Raw genomic sequence first — 20,430 nt, forward strand, 5'->3', positions numbered from 1 at the left:
AAATTATGCAATTTGGGTTATAGCAAAAATCACTGACGCAGCCAGTAAATATTCTGTGGGGTGGCCAAGATTTTGTTCATACCCCACAAAAAAAAAAAAAGTCGGGTGGCTGATATAACGGCCCCCCCTTGAGAATCATCCAGTGGAATGGAATTATTTACATTATTCCTGGGTGTCTTGTGGCTCTTTAGGAACGAAACAAATTTGAGACGGAAATATATGAGAGGGGTCGCCGTTGGGGTGCCTCTCTGTCCAGTTGCTACGCCCCTGAACAAATTTGCTGGAGTCATTTTGAACATTCAGTCCTAAGCTCGAGCAAAGACACCAAGGTGCTTGCTAAAAATATGTATATATTTTTCTTTACATATTTGTTAATTCCTAGTCATCCATGTCATGTTAATTCTGAAAGGTTGAATCAAGGCAAATTGACTTTTTGTTGAATTTGTTTCCCAAAAACAAAAAATGACTTTGGCAATCACGTTACTAGGCTAACGAATTGGAGCGCAAGCAAAACGTTGTGGGGTGATCGGGGATAACAAATTCAGAATACCCAGCACACTTTTAAGACTTCAGTTCTACGGTGTGCCCTCTCCAGGTCGGGGAAGAGAGCCTTCCCCAAGTGGAGGAGTTCAAGTATCTTGGGGTCTTGTTCAGGAGTGAGGGAAGAATGGAGCGGGAGATCGACAGACGGATCGGTGCGGCGTCTGCAGTGATGCGGACTTTGTATCGGTCCGTTGTAGTGAAGAGGGAGCTCAGTCGAAAGGTGAAGCTCTCAATTTACCAGTCGATCTACGTTCCTAGCCTCACCTATGGGCACGATCTGTGGGTCGTGACCGAAAGAATAAGATCCCAGATAGCTCGGTCATCCGGGAGGGGCTCAGTGTCGAGCTGCTGCTCCTCCGCATTGAGAGGAGCCAGATGAGGTGGGTGGGGGATCTGATTTGGATGCATCTCTGGTGAGGTGTTCCGGGCATGTCCCACCGGAAAGAGACCCCGAGGACGACCCAGGACATGCTGGAGAGAACATGTCTCTCGGCTAGCTTGGGAACGCCTCGGGATCTCCCCAGAAGAGCTGGAAAAAGTGGCGGGGGAAGGGGAAGTCCCACGCGACCTGACCTGGAAAAGTGGTAGATAATGGATGGATGGATGGAGTTTACAAGCCTCCAAATGGAAATGTTTGTATTTTCTATTTGTGATGCTACTAATAGACCCTGAATGCTCGTGCAATTATGAGGGACACAATCACAAATGAACTGGATACAAAACTAGAACATAGCTCAAAGCAAAATAGCCAACCACCAACGTGCAGTCCGCCTCACCAGCAAGATGTCATATTTGTAGCCCTCCTAGTCCCACTTTTCAAACGGTGAGCAGTTCTTAAGTTTTATCGCGGTGGCTAACTTGCATGTAAATAATTTGACATTAGGGAAAATAATTGTCATCCATTCCAGGGTGTACCTTGCCCCTTACCCAAATTCAGCTGGGACAACCTCCAGCTCACCCGTGGCAAACGCTATTGAAAATGGACGGATGGATGGGGAAAATAGTTTTGAAACCAGAACTTCGTCAACCACCAACCCAAATGTTTAACCCAAGAGGTTCCACTGTATCTAAACCGCCCTTAAAAAGGGAAAACCGCAATCAGAAGTGTTACGAGCACGATTGTCTAACTCCTGCTCTAGTCAGCTAAATGTTACCCACCCCCCACCTACTGTACATTCAATATTTAATTTAGTTTCTCATATGCTCCAGTTCTCATGGGGGAAAAAAAAAAGTATACAACAAATGTCACATTTTTATCCATCGTGAGCTTTCCGATTATGAAGTCACATTTAAACAGTGCCAGTTCCTGATCAGCGATGCAAGTGATGCCCCGGTTCTCCCAGCAAAATAATTCCAAATCGAGTACAACCTGCTGGTGACCGCGTCGAACACCCCGCAGGTTCGTTATTGGACTAAAACTATGCTGGTGACTTTTATTTAACGTCTCTCGCGATCACCGAGCAGGTTCCGTGTTGCTTTGTGGTTAGGATTCCAGTTTCTAACAACACGTGACAGGAGAGTCACTGTTCCGACAGAACTGTACTTATACTCAGCGACGCCTGAGGGAGAAGGGGCAGTTCTTCGGTTGGTATTTGTCAGCCAAGAATGTTAGAGCAACACCAAAGCCGAGAGTCAGACATACGTTGTTCCTGAGCCATAAATAGAAGCAGTTGTTGTGATTATCACCACGGTTAAAACTCACACACAAGGGTTACCGACTTTTAATAGAGAATAAGTGAGCGAGAAGTGAATGTACAGTGAAGAAAATATGTATTTGAACACCCTGCTATATCGCAGGTTCTCCCACTTAGAAATCATGGAGGGGTCTGAAATTTTCATTGGAGGTGCATATCCACTGTGAAAGAGATCTAAAAAGAAAAATTCAAAAATCACAATGTGGGATTTTTTAACGATTTGTGTAATCCAACTGAAAATAAGTATTTGAACACCTGTCTATCAGCTAGAATTCTGACCCTCTGACCTCCACTTCATGTATTATCCTGATTCAGTCCACCCAATACAATCAGTAAGACTCAAACTTGTAACATGGCCAAGACCAAAGAGCCGTCCAAAGACACCAGAGACAAAATTGTACAACTCCACACGGCTGGAAAGGGCTATGGAGAAATTGCCAAGCAGCTTGGTGAAAATAGGTCCACCGTTGGAGCAATCATGAGAAAATGGAAGAAGCTAAACATGACAGGGTCGAGCCCCATGCAAGATATCACCTCGTGGGGTCTCAATGATCCTTAGAAAGGTGAGGAATCGGCCCAGGACTAACTGACAGGACTTGGTCATTGACCTGAAAAGAGCTGCGACCACCGTTTCTTAGGTGACTGTTGGTAGTACACTAAGATGTCGTGGTTTGAAATCAAGCATGGCACGGAAGGTTTGTCCGCTTAAACCAGCACATGTAAAACCCTGTCTTAAATTTGCCAATGACCATTTGGATGATACAGAGGAGTCATGGAAGAAGGTTTTGTGGTCAGATGAGACCAAAATGGAACTTTTTGGTCATGATTCCACTAACCGTGTTTGGAGGAAGACCAATTGATGAGTTCTATCCCAAGAACACCATCCCTACTGTGAAGCATGGGGCGTGGTAGCATCATGCTTTGGGGGTGTTTTCTGCATATGGGACAGGACGACTGCACTGTATTAAGGAGAGGATGACCGCGGCCATCTATTGTGAGATTTTGGGGAACAACCTCTTTACCTCAGTCAGAGAATTGAAGATGGGTTGTGGCTGGGTCTTTCAACATGACAATGACCCGAAACACACAGCCAGGAAAACCACCGAGTGGCTCCGTAAGAAGCAGATCAAGGTTCTGGCGTAGCAAAGCCAGTCTCCAGACTTAAACCCAATAGAAAATCTTTGGAGGGAGCTGAAACTCCGTGTTTCTCAGCGACAGCCCAGAAACGTGTCTGACCTCGAGAAGATCTTTGTGGAGGAGTGGTCCAAAATCCCTCCTGCAGTGTGTGCAAACCTGGTGAACAACTACAGGAAATGTTTGACCTCTGTAATTGCAAACAAAGGCTACTGTACCAAATATTCACATTGGTTTTCTCAGGTGTTCAAATAATTATTTGCAACTGAATCACACAAATCATAAAAAAAAAATAATAATAATAATACATTGTGATTTCTGGATTTTTCTTTTTAGATTCTCTCTCATCGTGGACATGCATCTATGATGAAAATCTCGGACCCCTCCATGATTTCTAAGTGGGAGAACTTGCAATTTTAGCAGGGTGTTCAAATACTTATTTTCGTCACTGTAACTCCATGGTCATTAAGCGTAACGAGGAGCAGAGTAAAGTGAAGATAGAAGCCAGGTTGTTGATGTTTTTTTTAAATGAAGTTTAGTGGGAGCTCTCTATGTTGCAGCAGTAGAAGGGAACCTCTGAAGCATCCAGTTAGTAAAGCTACAGTACATTGTGTATGTCCTCTGTGAAGCCTTGTACAAAGTACAAAAGCCGAACAGAGTGGTCAGACAGAACTATACATGTGGCAAGACAGGACCTCATTGGTATAGCACAAAGAAAATCATACATTTTTCTCGAGTTAAGTGCAGCGAAGCGCGATACAATTTCAGTTTTTTTTTTTTTTGACATTCGTGTCTAATCAATCTCTCACCAAAAGAAAATAGATTTCTATTTAAAGCACCCATATGTGGCTGATCTATTATTTAGTTGCTATATGATTATTTTAGTACTGGATTACTAACATGACAGTACAAGTCTTACGATTGTGCATGTAAAAGCAATTCTAGTCTTAAAAAAAATGTATGAAGGCTGATTAATCATCTCCCTTTTTTTTTTCTTTGAGAGGTTGTTAAAAAGAAGGCAATAAATAGTGCAAAATTGATGCAAGAGAGGGTGCCAGTTAGTGAAATGTGGAGAAAAAAGAAAAAGGAAGCAGGACCTGCCCTTTTTTTTTTTTTTTTTGGAACATGCTGGTTGGCAGAGGTTATATCCTCATTAGGTGAATAACCCTAAACACCAGACACATCCAAAACGAAGTACCCAGACATCGCCCGTTCAATAAACAAACACAGAGAACATAAAGACCCCCCTTCCAGTGAGCTGACGAGGTTTCCCCTTAAAATGGAGATAAGACAATTAAAAAAAAAAATACATTATAGCGGGATGCCAGCTGCGCATGCCGTTCACTTTCAGGACTGGCACTTTTTTTTTGATTGCTTGAGAAGGTGCGTCAGTGTCCCGCGCACACCCGGCGCCGTGTTTCTATGTGGTTTGCGAGCCACGGGTGTCCCCGTCGGGGCCGAGGCCGGACGGTTGACTTCGAGCTAAAAGGCTGGCGGGGGTCACGGGCAGGCGAGGGGCTTCGCTCACCAGGTTTTCGTACTCGCTACTGTCCTCGTCTTCGTCCTCATCGTCAAACTCCTGCCCCGCGGCTTGCCTGTCTAACGAGTCCGAGCTAGAGCCGTCGCCGTTGCCGAGGTACGGCGAGTTGGGTGCGCCGACGGGATTGGAAGAGGCGGTGCCCAAGCCCACGGTCGGCGGTCCCGGCATGGGGTGTCCTGGCGATCCCACGGCTTGAGGGCGGGGAAGTAGAGCGGCACTGGTGGGGGGAGGAGAAGAGGACGAGAGGAGAGAGTCACCTTGGGACAGGAGGTCGGCGTAAGAGGGAGGGTTGGGTGAGATGTTGGGCCGCTCGGGCGCAGAGGGTGCGTGGAAAGATATCCTGGAGAGGAGGCCCATGCCGGAAGGTTCCTTGTTATTGTCTGCCGCGGAGTCTGGATTCGGGCCTTCACGGAGCCCTGTTGACCACAGAGATGCAACACGTGAAAGCAGGCAAAATGCTGACGTTAGCACAGAAATGTGTTCACGTCTGGGAAAGACAGTGCAGTGATTCATAACCAGTGTGCCACGACACATGATAGAGCCTCAGGTGTGCTGCAAGAAATTAGGCAAATTCACTCAAGTGGTCCAAAAATTATTTTACTATACATCAGTAAGGTACTTGTAAAAACGCACCAATACGACACAGATACGCTTAACAGCCTCACATATGCCTCACGGATAAGAGCCAGGAGGAGTTAATTTTGTGTAAAGGAGGGTGACGAATTGATGAAGGCCTTCGTTTCGATTCGAATTAAGGGTCTCTCGACTGCAAGGCAGAATTGCTAACCACTACGTCACTGTGCTGCCGTTAGATTTTTATCAAATACTGTGGTACCTCGGTTTTCAAACGAAAATTTCGAAATTTTTTTAAATCTGGTTTTCGAATGCCCTGACCATCTGATCCACGACGATTTGTTATTGCGCTTTAGAACGCGCCCCCCCAAAAAACAGAAACGACGTAATGTGTGCGACACAACCAGTTGACCCACACACTCCTCTGCACGTGTCCCGGTAGTGAGTTTTTTTTTTCCTCCAATTGAGCAATTTTAACCCTCGATCATGGCTCCAAAGAACCCAAGTGGAACTGCTGATCCAGAAAAAAGGAAAGTGGTGCGTAAAACTGTCGACTTCAAGAAGGATTTGATAGCTGAGCCCGAATCTGGTGTGCGAGTTTCTGTGGTATAGAAGAAGTATGGCATGGCAAAATAGACGATCAACACCATTCTGAAACACAAGGGTCCCCTCAAAGAAAGTGATGTTGCTCAAGGAGCGACCGTGTTGACCAAGCAGAGGCCACAGGCCTTGGAGGAAGTCGAAAAGTTGCTTCTTATTTTGATGAGGCTGAAGGCAGGAAGGAAGTCTCAAGTACCGATATTAAAGCTATCTGCGCTAAATGGAACGACATCCGTAATTTCATCACCCTAACAAAGCAGAATGTTGCAGAGAACTGCAAAATTTTAATGACGTTATTACTTATCTCCCCCTCATTATTGTTTGTTTAAAGTTATTCTGCACTTTTGTTAATAAAAAAAGGTTTACAATGCTGGGGGCTGAGTCGCTACAGATACTGCATTGCACTCCCAGCCTAGCATTCTCTCCTACTAAACTATACATTTTAAGCAAAAAATAAATATATTTCTTAAATGATTTAATTATATAAAGTATTTAAACTATACGTGTATTTCTTCTATGCAGTTTATTATCAGGAAAACCAAAAACAGTTATATATTTTTTAGGCTTCTAACGCATTATGTCATTTTCCATTCATTGTAATGGGAAACTAGCGCTTTGGTTTTCAAACATTTCACTTCTCAACCGGCCTCCTGGAACGGATTGTGTTCGAGTGCTGAGGTGCCACTGTAAATGACTTTTGAGACTTACGCTTCTCCTCCTCCGCTGTCTTGCGTTTCCTGAGTGAAATTTGTTCTTTCAGCTTGTTCACATCATCTTGGATTTTCTCCTTCACGCGTTCGCTTTGTTCAACCTCCCCACACACCGCCTGAAATGAGATGACAGGAGGAGAAATCAAATGAGAGAAAACAATAAACAGAACGGTATTTTCTCTGGGAATCTGTTTACCTGCACTTTATCTTGCAGTGCACTGTATACTTGAAATATGGTTCGGATATCTTTCATTACGCCGTCTTTGTCGAAGAATTCGGCCCTGCAGGGAAGTGGATTGCAGTTGACATATCGTGAAAGTCGATACGGGAGCTTTTTACGAAGTCGCCTAGTTGTACTTGGACTGAACAGAACCTGAGTTACATTTTTAGCTGCAGTCAAAGTGTAACAAATTCAACTGGCCATTGGTCACAGTCAGTTCACAGAGGGAATACTGTGCCTCGCCCTCCTTTATAAACTGCACAGCCGGCAGGAGAGGTATTAACTGCGTCCAATTGATTTGTGTGTGATGTGTGCGTGCATCCTCTGGTAGCCGGGTGGCTCATTCCAACTCACATGAAAACAATCTGTGGCGGTGCCGTTGTGGAACTTTACCGGAGAGGAGACCGGGGCACAGTGTAAATCTATAAAATTCTCGCGTTGATATGTGCTCAGGTGCAAACAAGTGCTTGCACACACACAAAACACACATCAGAGGACACTTGCTCAACAGCTTACAGTCACCCTGGAAGTGGTGCAGATTGATGTTTGGAGTGCAAATATTACCCGTGTTCTTTGATGACCTTGGCGTAGTTGAGCGAGGTGTTGGGCACAGAAGAGACTTTGTACTCCTGCTGGCTGGTGTTGCCGAGGTTGGGGATGGTGAGGGTGATCCTCTGGTTGTACCTACTGAGTGCAGATGACTGCTTAGCACCCCCACAACACAACTCTTTAAATACTACCACACTAAAATATATATATATATATATTTTTTTTTTTACAGAGGATTAAGAAATCTTGTTGGTCTGTCCAAAATAAGATATTTATGAGAGGTGGGTGGCAAGCCCTGCTAGAAGTAGCGACTATAAGCGAGTAACTAAGCATTGCAGCCCTACAGTAAACAACATTGCTGTATAACAGCAAACTGGTGTTTAAAACCAAGGATGGAATCTATCCAAGCTGACTTCAGGTTAGAATCGGGGTACACCCTGCAGTGCACATTAATCAGGCTTATTATTTCAACTACTTGAAAAATGTCTTTGACATTTACTGTAATTTCTCGAAAATAATGCAAATTTTCCCAAAAATATTTTCAAAAAGTTAATAGGGCGCATTATATTTAGGTATGGATGGAAAAAAAATACAATCAAACTGTATAGTCGTATAAAGGTACATAGTGGTAAAAAAATGTGCACAAATACATTTCGATATGATATCTTACGTTAAACATTTATATAAATTACGATAATGTGCACCCCCCAACCGGAGCTCTCAGACCTCCTCGGGAAGCTTGCATTTTACGATCGTTAGCGTAGCATGTTTGTTGCTACTGCACCAAAGATGAGAAACGACTCCCCGTGAATTTGTTTTAACTTAAACTAAAACAAAAAAAAAATATCGACTACAACGGCTAGTTGTACAGTTGCTTTTAAAAGAAATGTGTCATCACACGTGCTGATGACGCCGCCAACCCGGAAGTAGCCCGGCAGTCCCAAACAACGAGGCTTCAGGTTGGTATCAAAACAACGTGAGCTCAAACTACCTAATACGAGCGTCATGGGCACATTAAAAAAAGGGTAGCGCGCACACAATTGAAAAGGTCACTTTTTTTAAAATGTGCCCATTACACTCATTCCCACATAGTTTGAGCTCACGTTGTTTTGATAGCCACCTGACGCTATTGTGAAAGCTGTTACGGAGAGGCCGCGCTGCGCAACCCAAACTCTTGGGATGAAAAAAATGTTTCAAGTCATCAATGACGAGTTCCGGAGTGGATCTTTTTCGAAGTGGAGATGAGTCACATGCTTCTTTTGAAGGCTTGGCCAAGGATGTGTAAATGTAGTGGCGAAACAGCACTATGCACAAATATTTAACAAAAAAAATGTTGAAGTTAAACAGTGTTAGTGTATATTTTTAAGATTGCAATATATGTGATCAACAGTATTAATAAAATGTTATGCCACCATTGAGCATTTATTTTAGTTGGTTGAGGGATTCTGTTCTGACAATTGCAGGGACCAGGACAAGCGTGTCCTGCGGCCTGTCCCGAGATTATATTACCGCTACATCAGCACATGCACAATGATTATTATCAAATATTGTTGTACGGACAGTTTTTGGAAAAACAATACAAGTACAAACCTAACAAAATATGAATACAGATCATTGCTGATATTCTGAGCATATGTGTAGCAGCAAATTGGTGGTGCGCATTGTACATTAATGGATGGGTTTTGCTGATTTTTTGGTCAACAATGGGGGTGCGCATTATACTCGGATAATTACGGGAAGTTAATCATCAATAAAACAGAGGCACAACAATAAGCGTCACTCATCAAACCGGGCCATCAATACCTGCGGTTGGGTCGGAAGAGGACGTACTCCAGGGCGTGCGTGGAGCTGTTGGCCGTGGAGATGAAGCTAAACAGGAGGAAGACGAGGTCGGGCACGCCGAGCAGCTGCGTCAGCTGCTTGTGGACGACCTGTTCCCTGAAGGACATCTGCTGCTGCGTGTTCCGCCGAAACCGGTACCAGCCAATCACGTGCTGGGTGAGGAATGAGTGAGAGGAAAAAAAATGTTTTTGTCCAATTTGACGACTGCATCTATTCAATTGGCACGAGAAAGTGGGCGAAACAAACACGACGTCCTTCACTCACTTTTCGTCTATCTTTGAGAATGCTGTTCAAGTGTTCTTCGTTGACTTTGCCGGCGTAGTCGTAAAAGCTGGCGAGAGGGGAAAGACATTTAAATGCCACATGCTTGCTGGCTTGGTGCTGCTACGCAACCTTGCAAGATGGAGCCATCTACTGCCCTAAAACGGGTATAGAATCACTAACTGATGTATCAATTTCATTTCAAATGGAATGTGTTTATTCCTGGAATTAAATATCAAGAAACCTGTAGGTTAAAAGGACGATTTATATTTTCTGTTTCATCCTTCAGTATTTTTTTAACATGACGACACCATTACTATCAAACATTGCCATAACAACTACAAATAATTGATTGATCATCTATTGCAGTGATTCTAATAGCTTTTCACACAAGTACCACTGCGAAAAAGTAGTACAAAATTGAGCAACATTAAAATCTTGAACCGTAGCAGGAAAAACAAGGCAGAGGTGTTATTCCCAAAAAGTATTTTTTACGTTACTGTAACATTTCCAAATTTGAACATCAACACTGATAATCTTCAATCTAAGACAATACAAAGTGCTAATGATTCAACTCAAATGTTTTGCATATAAACTTTAAATACCATTCAACAATTCTAACAAAACACATTTTTCAAAACAAAAAGTTCTTCAAGCATTATTAGAAATGTTACTAAGTTAGTATGTTACCGTTTACAGTTAAGTTAAATGGATTAGAAAAATATTTTGATATGTACGCATAGCTATGAGCAACATTCTATTTCATTTGCGTTTAATTCACTGATTCATTTGTACAACAGAGAGCCTGTGTACCACAAGTGGTACTCATAGCACACCGACAACCACCAATCTATCATGATCTGAAGTAAACATTTTACTTCAACGGCAAAGGCGTGATTATGCAGGCATGTGTTTTATAATCTTTTAAAAAAAAAAAAAAAAAAAAAAACTTTTTTTCATTAAGAATTTGGTCGGACTAGGCCCCCCTGAAATGTATTTCTGTTTAACAAAGCTACATTAGTACAAGTTTCACTTTTTTTTAACTGAGATGACCTGCATGTGCACAATGAAGTTCGGAGCCGTACTACACGTATTAATAATAAAGTGCAGAGAGAAAAGGAAATCTTACTGGGCTTACCTAAACAACCGTGCGCAGGGGTCATGGTTATGGATTTCTGTTGGGAAAAGAGTCATGACAGATAACTGGATAAGTGGATGATAGGGTAGGATGGGTAGATAGGTGGATGGGTGAGTAATTCGAAGGAGCAGATACTAGATAGGAGCGGCACAGTCCTTACCTACGACTTGGATGAGCTCCACGCTGCTTATCTGCGTGTCACTGATGCTGATGGTCTCCTCTTGCCTTACTTCGCCTAATAGGAAGCCCTCCTACACAAAGTACACAACAACAGCAAGAATGCTGTATGAATACTCCCGGGCCAAAACATTTCCAATGTAAGATTTGATGGCATCCTCTCAATGGTGCCTTTGTACAGGGAGCGATTCGTATCCGAAATTGTGAGCCACGGAATGGATTCAGGAAGTTTATCAGAGAAAATCAAACATGCGCACAGACTTTAATGCCTGTATTTAAGGCCTCATAGCTCAGTGGTTAGAACATTGATTTAGTAAACCAGGGGCCGTGAGTTTGTATCTCACTGGGGCCTCCACTACCCAAGAGGGGTTGCGTCAGGAACGGCGTAAAAACTGTGCCAAACAAATATGAGCGTTCATCTGAGATGTTACGCTGCAGCGACCCATTGGGACAAGCCGAAAGAAACTTACTTTATTTAACTTAAACCCATCCCAAATATAAAGCACACATGCTTCGAAAGAAAAGGTGTGGTGCGGCATTCATCACACGCTGCTGACAGAGTACACAGAATGCCGACAAGCAATATTTTCCGCACTATAAGGCGCACCTAAAAGCGTTTAATTTTCTCAAAAGCCGACGGTGCACCTTATAATCTGGTGCACCTCATATATGAATCATTATTGAGCCTTTCGTACAGCTCCATCTAACGGATGCATAACGTCACCCCAGCCTTTACTGTAGCGTCTATTCTATGTGCCTTATTATGCAGTGCGCCTTATAGTGCGGAAAATCCGGGTAATTATCAATCTTTGAGTAACATGAGTCGGTGCCATGTATATTAGCTTGTGGCTAGTAATTGATTTTCCTTCATTCATTCTACACATATGAAAGCCTGTTCGTATATTTATCCGGCGCTTGTCTTCTTTAGAGTTGGCCTTTTGTGTAGTACCACACTGCAGTGAAATTATGGAGAACAAGGGGCAGAGAAGATCCCATACTAAGCTCCAATAATTGCTGTTTCAAAAGAGAAGAGCGAATATATACAGGGCAGTCATTTTGTATGCTGTGATCATATGTGCTGCTGTGCCATGTGTGTTAAAATAGCCGTTGTTTGACAATTTAGAATTACCTTAACTATTTCTTATTTGCCCATCTATGGCATTTGGCATTGTATGTTAGCATTAAGAGCTAGAGTCCAAATCAATGCTTTTTTTTTAGGGATGTGGGAGAAACACGCAAACTCCACACAGGCGGGACCGGGCTTTGAACCCCAGACAACAGAACTGTGAGGCCGACGGTCTAACCGGTTGCCACACCGTGCTGCTGATAGCAGACTTACATGAAACTAAATTATGTTGTTTGGTTGAACATTTTGGTGTTCAATTAAATAACATTTAATTCTCTTGTGTATTTTAAAGTACTTTCAACTGAGCATGAAAAATACAACCACTTGAAGCAAGCACGCTGACACTCAGATTCAGAGATTTCCTTAAAGTGATGTTATATGATGGTCTTGTCATTGAAAGAGTGAAAATAGGCAATACGGAAGGGTATAAAAAGTGTGTTTTAACTAGTTTAAATGTGTTTACGCAGTGCGGAAGTGATAAAAATACTTTTTAAACAAATAGTCTCTATTTCGTGCATTTTCACAACTCACTGGTGTCTGCAACAGATTCACTCATTGCATGTTGGACCTGGGACCTTCCTAACTGCGAGGCAGACCTTGCAAACCACTTATGGACTGTGAACACGGTTCCACCAATTCATCAGCACGAATACAAGCACACAAGTATACAGAGTTCGTGTCGAATATGAAAAGAATGAAGTAAGAGACGCTAGCGGAAGTCAAGTTGACGGACAAGCACGTCTGTCATTCATGGTGGAAACGAGGTGATTTAAAACAGAGGTTATTATTTACTCCCATTTGTTAATATACATTTACACCGGCAGAAAACGCGTTTAAAGAGAAACTAGAAACTAAAATACAACACTTGCTAGCCACCAAAGCAGCTAACAGCTGAGTAATTCCTGGAACTTAAAAACACCCCACACACCCAGCACTTCCGAATTGTAATACAACACCAACGAGGAACCGTGATTTAGAATTAAAGTTTGCCGTTTGACGAGTGTGTAGCCGTAACAAGACTTTATTCACAATTACGCGCACTACAAAACCAAGCTCCAGCGACCACAGTCCGCCGGTAAATAGACGACACCAAAACCAGATAGCCCAGCAAGATGAGCATGACAGTGGGGTAGACAGCCCAAACTAATGGCGCCGATGGACGACACCGGGAGGGCGGTGGTGGTTGTCGCGGCATACTCACATGATCCGAGTTGCTGTTAGCGCTGTGGTAACACACAGAACTAAAAGTATAACCTGAAATGGATGCCGCCATGATGGAAACATCCCTATCAATCCCACTGCCCCCTGCGGTTGAGAACGCGCTTCAAGGGGCCGCAACGCCTCATGGGAGGTGTAGTCTTCTTTCGCACGGTACCAAACATGGAAGCCGCAGCAAGAAGTCAGCGTGGTTCCGATTCGGCAGATGACAGAGACTCGGATACTGACTTTGATTCTTCGCAGTTAGGAACCAAGGAATAGTAAGTAGTCTTTTGAGCATATCGCGGCGTGATAAAAAGTCATACAGTTTGGATGCGTGTTGTTATTTGTCGCCTCTGCAGCCACTGGTTGTAACAGCTAAGCTACATTTAAGCACAAACTGTGAAATTCCATTGTTTTATTAAATAATTAATATTATTACCGTAACGGGACCTCGCGTTTGCAAGATTTAAGACCCAAGAAAATTAAGATTAAAAATAGATTTTTGTTTTGACTGGGAAATGTTCACCAAATTAAATATGCTATTGATAATATTGTCTTTTTTTTTTGCAGTTGGGAAAATACATATGAAAAAGACTTGGAAACATTCAAAGACATTGGATACGTGGGTGAAATATGGTAACCGTTTTTATTTATGTGTATCTACATACGTTTTTACATGTATTAAATGCTATTCATCAGTTTGAGCCATAACAAGAAAAAAACATGTAATGAGTTACATTAGCTAAACAGCACTCTGCAGTTTTGTGTTTATTAAAATATTCAATATTATTATTTTAAGACCTTGCCTCTCGCTCAGATTCAGCTGGCTTGGGCTTCAGCACAGCCGTGTCACTTGTGAGGATAAGCGGTATGGGAAATGGATTGAATTAAACAGTTTGTGTCAAGATTTCATGCTTCAATGCCCTTGTGCATGTGCCCGTTCTGTCTGCCTTGGCCACCAGGGGGAAGTGTAGTACAGCCATACAAAACGTGAAGAAGAGTTTTATAACGACTGTGATTCAGTTAGATGCAGTAATAGTTGTCTCTTATCGCAGACGATAAAAATAATTTGTATGATTATTGCCGTGTCTGCTACGTGTTGGTGCATTTTTTTCTTGAAGTTTTAATTCCAGCAACATTGACGCTCGTTTTGTTAGCTCGTCTATGGCATTTTGCACTGCGTGAGGCTAGCAGACTTTCATAAGTTGTGAATGCATAATATGTAATTCCCTTTATGTTTAAACCTCAAATTCGAATGACAATAAATAGCTTGAACCAAGCACAATTGTTTACTACTACCTGCTTCTTGTTGGTTGTTTAAATTGTACGATCGCACTGTTGTGACATGGAATTAATTTTGTTTTGTCATGAAAAAAATATTTTGTCAATATTGTGAGCCAGAGGTGGGAAGAAAACAAAGTCATCGGTGTGTTTTCACCATCGTTCCTGTCGCGTATTTTTGTTTGCACATTAAGGACAAAAGTCGTCATTTTGTTTTAATCTGAAAATGATTACATGACAATGCATTGAAGCCAAAATTTTTCATCTTAAAATTATTTTTTTTTCTTCTTGTAATCTAAACTTTATTTTTGTAAAATTGATGACGCTTGTGTCTTAATTCAATTTGTTCTTTTTCTTTTCTGTCCTAAAAGGTTTGGTAAGGAAAGCATGAGCCGCGTGCTCAGGTGGATGGCCGACGCCGCTGTTCCGGAAGAGGCCGCCATTCTGGACATCGGGACAGGAAACGGAGCCTTTTTAGTTCAACTGGTAAGGGAGAAGATAAAAGAAAATCTGTTTCCGTGGAATTAATTGGATACTCTAAATTGCCCCTAGGTGTGATTGTGAGTGCGGCTGTTCGTCTCCATGTGCCCTGCGATTGGCTGGCGACCAGTTCAGGGTGTACCCTGCCTCCTGCCCGTTGACAGCTGGGATAGGCTCCAGCACACCCCGAGACCCTTGTGAGGATATGCGGCTAAGAAAATGGATGGATGTTTCCGTGGATACAAATGAACCCATTTTGTCCGAGAGTATCAGTCAAAACTGAGCAAGGTAATTTGCGGTGGGGCACATTTTAAAACAAATATTCATTGTGGAACTGGAATTTAGTAAATAAATGTTTATTGTTTTTTTTTTTGTCAAAAGGCTAAACATGGATACAAGAACTTAACGGGAATCGATTATTCCCCAGCTTCTGTGGAATTGGCAAAATGTGTGCTTCAGGCGGAGGGCTTGACACATGTCAAGGTTAAGGTGGGTACAGTACAGTATACATTACCAGTTGGTACTGCATGCACGTTGTTTGTCTCTGGGTTCCCTGCGATTGGCTGGCAACCCGTCCGCCGTGTACCCCACTTTTGGGACCAAACTCAGCGGGGATGAGGGCAAGGGATGGACACGAAATGCTCACCGCCTGTCCCAGTTCCCACAGTGGATCTTTGCCTGGTCCCGGGTACTGTTTGAAGGAAAAAAAATTCCTGGCCCCACTTGAAGATGGCCCTGAAAGCGATGGCGGTTTGCCCACAGGTCACGTTGGAGCGACCCTCCCAACCTCAAAACGTCTGCTCTGTAGCGGCGGTCCCACCGGCTGTGTCCTGTGTGGGTATACAGTTTACCGTACTGTATACATAGCAACCTTGCGTATATGTTCAGTACGTGGCGCACTTGTCACTTGCGTGCTTTCCTCGGACAGAAGTCAATATTGACATAAGTTGGGGAGCGAGCATGGGAAAGAGAGACACTGTAAAAAATATATATGTATTTATATATATATATATATATATATATATATACACACACACACACACACACACACACATGGCGGCACGGGGCTCAGTTAGTAAAGCGTTGGCCTCACAGTTCTGAGGTCCCGGGTTCAAATTGGAGTTTGCATGTTCTCCCCGTGCCTGTGTGGGTTTTCTCTGGGCACTACGGTTTCCTCCCACATCCCAAAAACCTGCAACATGAATTGGACACTCTAAATTGCCCCTAGGTGTGATTGTGAGTGCGGCTGTTTGTCCCAATGTGCCCTGTTATTGGCTGGCGACCAGTTGAGGGTGTCCTCCGCTTCCTGTCCCTTGACAGCTGGGATAGGCTCCAGCACTCCCCGCGACCCTCGTGAGGATAAGCGGCAAAGAAAATGGATGGATGTACTGTATGAATAAGTGGCTGTGTCAAAGATTAGCAACTTTTTGCAAAAAAAGAAAAAAAAATAATTTATATATATATATATTCCCCCTCCTGTTACGACTGAGTTCCCCCCAAAGTAGCACGATATTTTTAGATGACTTTTCACCCATTAAAGTCTGACTTTTCTCTCGTAAAATTACAATGTCCCCCGCAACCTTTGTGAGGATAAGCGGCTAAGAAGATGGATGGATAGATGAAATTATAATGTTATGTTATGTATTATCTTGTCCTTTTTCAGATTTACTGCTATGTAGTACTTGTAACATTCCAAATTGAGTGACCTATCTTTGCTAAAAATTAATGCATTTTCTTATCAAATTGTTGTATAAATTATATTGTGACATTTTTTTTTTGTAAAGGTTCAACTACTGTTTTTGTCTCTTAATATTATATTTTATTTTTCCTGGTAGAATTACAAATCTACTTTCCCAATATTCAGACTTTTTTTTTTTCTTGCAACATGTTAGAGTGGTCCTCGTCTCCCAGCCCGAAGGTTGTCGGTTCAAGCCTCAGCCCTCGTGGTCCTGCCGCAGTGTCCTTGGGCAAGGTCCTCGCGACCAGCAGGGACTGAGGCAATGCCGTTAAAGTAGAAAAGTGCTGAACAAGTAAAAGATATTTTTAAAAAATATATTTTGTTCTCACCATTATGGATTCAATTTTGTAAAATTACCACATTATTGATAAATGATGACTCTTGTAACTATGATTTTATTGTCATGAAATTACATCTTTTTGATTATTTCGCTCGTTAAATTTAGAATAATTTCTTGTACAATTCAAACCAAATAAAATATTCCTCACAAAATTGAAATCTTTCTCTTTTAATTTTACAACTTTTAAGTCTTCTTAGTTTTCACATTTATATTTTATACATTTATATGTATACATTAACGTAGTAAAATTTTCTCTCCCAATATTCAAACTTTATACTTAGAAAATTAATATCCCCCCCCTCCTTAACTTTTATTTTTTATGACCATTTTCATATTTTTAATTTATTTCCCAGTGTGTCCCTAATCCACGATGTCAAGCTGTACTCGTAGGGTCCTCACCCCCCAATTTTCCTTTCCATACTCCAACTAAACTCAAGGTAGACATTTTTTGTCATCCAATCCATGTTTTTTTTTTTTTTAAGGAGGTGGACTTCTGCCAAGGGGGACTGGAGGGTTACGACGTGTGCGTTGACAAAGGCACGTTTGACGCCATCAGCCTGAATCCTGCCGATACCAGCGAGGCGAAAAGACTTTACGTGGGCGCTTTAAAAGACTCCCTGAAGGATCAAGGGCTCTTCTCCATTACCTCCTGTAACTGGACTAAAGAACAGCTGCTTGAGCGATTCAGTGAAGGTGAGGCTGAAATACTCCCCTAACCTAGTACGATAATACAACGTCATATACCGCTTTGTCTGTCACTTGTCGCCTATCCTCGTTGACTTTGGGACTGGTCGCCGATCGATAAAAGCGCTCATATGTTCAGTGCGATAGTGGCTAGTCATTTTCCTGATTGCAATACTGATACCACCGTCAAAAACACATTATTTAAGCGTCAACAAAGGTGTGTGGGTGTTTTTTTTTACATGTACAATATTAACTCACACATTCCTCAATGAGGTTAGTACAGTACTTCAAATACTGAAAAGCAAATGTAGTCTGAATATTTATTACCAAGAAGAATGTTTACCTGTCCCGTCTTTACTGACGTAATTTCCGGCCTTTTTCCACATGCTTTCAACCCTGCGGTTCATGCGGTGACGCGGCCAACTTGTGCATTTTTTTCTAACGGCCGCAAGGGGGCACTGTAGCGGAAAAGATGAGAGTGAGACCGGTGGAATATATGTGCCGAGGAAGTGACTTTTACCCGTCCGGCCCCGTTAGCGCCGCGCTAGCGTGTTACTGCCCTGTCTCAGTGATTTTTACTGGTATGTTTTTTTTTTTCTTCTTTTGACCGGCCCTGTTAGCATGGCGCTAGCATTAGCATTAAACTCTCTGTGTACCATCTTTCTTTGTAAATATTTCGTGTTTCAATGTGGGCACTTGCGGCTTTTACCCAGCTGCGGCCCATGTGTGCACCAAATGGTATTTTCTTTCCAAATGTACCGGGTGAGGATTATAACCAGGTGCACTTTGTAGGCCGGGAATTAGAATAGTTGCAATTTCAGTTTCAGTTTGCTGCCATGAAATAGTAAGACAGCAGTCGACTTTTGCAGGTTTGCAAACTCCAGACAGGAAGGACCAAACGGGATCCAAATGCGCAACATTTTGACTGTGAGGCAGACATGCTAAACACTACAAAGTTGTCATTTTAAGACTATCGATCTGTAACCCACTAACCTCTCCACCAGAAATTGAAAAGTAGGTTCATTTCACTTTTGGTCTTAAACACCTATAACTGAGTACATTGAAGCGTAAATATTTACAGTCAGACCTTTTTTCACCCACCTCCCTTCATTCAACACACATCTCCTCAAGTGTGACGGTTAAGCTTCGGGCGACAACTGTCTGAAGTTTGTTTTTTGGCGAGTGGCCAGTTGGCTGTCACTTTTTTTCTTTTTTTTTGGTGTAGTCGTAGAGGCGTGCCTGCAAGTTTTCTGTCACATTTGACACCGAAGGTCCTGAGATGTTAGAAAGGAAAAAAAAAAGAGGAAAGTTCTTGTTTGACTCCTCTTTGCTTGTTAATGTGTGACAAATGAATTTTTTTTTCCTTCTTTGATGTGTCACAGGGTTTGAATTCGTTCAGGAGTTGCCGACGCCCACTTTCCAGTTTGGAGGCAAGAAGGGAAACAGCGTGACTGCATTGATATTCAAACGAGTACGGTGATGGAGGCAGCAGTGTTTTTCCACTTTTGTTTGAACCATCCATTTTCTGAGTCGCTCATCCTCAAAAGGGTTGTGGGATTTTTTTGTATGTATATGTGCATAAAATATTTGTATTGAAAGAAAATGACTGTCTGTCATTCGTTTCGACAATGAGTGGGATGGAAGGCAAACTTTTTGCATTGATGGGCCAACTTTCTGTGATCAGTTGCACAATGAACGGGGAAAAAAATGGGAAATGACACGACATGAAACTTCATAATGCAACAGTGCACGACTGCTACTTTTTGGCCTAGTACAAAAAAAATGCTGTTATTGGCTAAAAGGTGAAAATCACACTTACTCCTATTAGCAGTTAAATACATCCCATAAATCCAATGCCATTACTTGAGAATACAAGACTGCATTTCTGGCTTAGTTCAAACTGTGACATTTATTGATAACAACTGATCATGGGTTGATAACGCGACTCATACAGGGAAGTGTAGCACGCTTCAACCACGATCGGAACAATCTACAGTCGTCAAAACAACCAGATGTTAGGTGTTACGCTTGTGAAAATCTGGTATGAATCGGCCCGTGTGTGTGGCCGGAGGCTCCGTGACAAGGTTATCGTCGCAATAGAGCTCGTGCACGTGACGTCACCATTTTGCCATATTGCAGGTCAAAAAGAGCTGCTCGACTGTGGGGGACATTGAGCCAGAGCAGAATATACACAATGCCGGAGACTTGTTGTGCTGTTGGTTGTTACAACAGACAAGACAGATATTCAAAGAGGTCATTCTATAGAATACCAGCTGAAAAGACCAGAAAAGAGTGATGGATTTCGCCAATTAAACGTGATGGATGGTGCCCAACCAAACACACACGACTGTGTAGCAATCATTTCATTTCAGGGACGAATTAGTCTTGTTAATCTCAAATTCCCAAGAAGTATTTATAATACTCAGTTGGCTCATTTGTGAACAATCCGTATTTACAAAAAAAATACGACAGGGAGTCGTCTCCAACGTACACGGAAGCGTGTTGCGGCCACACGTTAAACTTCGGTAAACCTCTCCCTGACACTTTTTTTTTTTTTTAATATGCATTGTTCTCAAATAAGTCCAATGTGTATTAAAAAA

At 42.4% G+C, this 20,430-nt stretch overlaps 2 protein-coding genes across 3 annotated transcripts; one reads left to right on the top strand and one right to left on the bottom strand.

Annotated features, from left to right (window-relative positions):
* Positions 1 to 3,761: 3,761 nt before the first annotated feature.
* Positions 3,762 to 13,447, bottom strand: abraxas2 (abraxas 2, BRISC complex subunit). 2 transcript variants are annotated; one of them, XM_061838035.1, is made up of 9 exons: positions 13,309 to 13,447; positions 10,965 to 11,055; positions 10,805 to 10,841; positions 9,670 to 9,736; positions 9,367 to 9,557; positions 7,579 to 7,698; positions 6,991 to 7,075; positions 6,793 to 6,910; positions 3,762 to 5,327 (listed from the first exon to the last, which is right to left on the bottom strand). In XM_061838035.1, the coding sequence occupies exons 1-9, from the start codon at positions 13,378 to 13,380 to the stop codon at positions 4,792 to 4,794; spliced, it is 1,317 nt and encodes a 438-aa protein (XP_061694019.1). In that variant the 5' UTR covers positions 13,381 to 13,447; the 3' UTR covers positions 3,762 to 4,791. The 2 variants fall into 2 exon arrangements, with proteins under 2 accessions (XP_061694019.1, XP_061694018.1); XM_061838034.1 differs by having other exon boundaries at positions 3,770 to 5,327; positions 7,579 to 7,701.
* eef1akmt2 (EEF1A lysine methyltransferase 2) lies at positions 13,367 to 19,421 on the top strand. Its single transcript, XM_061838036.1, is given in 7 exon segments — positions 13,367 to 13,441; positions 13,443 to 13,585; positions 13,878 to 13,943; positions 14,960 to 15,074; positions 15,450 to 15,557; positions 17,629 to 17,839; positions 19,213 to 19,421. Coding segments are annotated over 7 exon segments (816 nt in total). The 3' UTR covers positions 19,311 to 19,421.
* The last annotated feature ends 1,009 nt before the right edge of the window (positions 19,422 to 20,430 follow it).

Source organism: Syngnathoides biaculeatus, chromosome 12 (assembly GCF_019802595.1).
Source record: "Syngnathoides biaculeatus isolate LvHL_M chromosome 12, ASM1980259v1, whole genome shotgun sequence".
Lineage (NCBI taxonomy): Eukaryota > Metazoa > Chordata > Actinopteri > Syngnathiformes > Syngnathidae > Syngnathoides > Syngnathoides biaculeatus.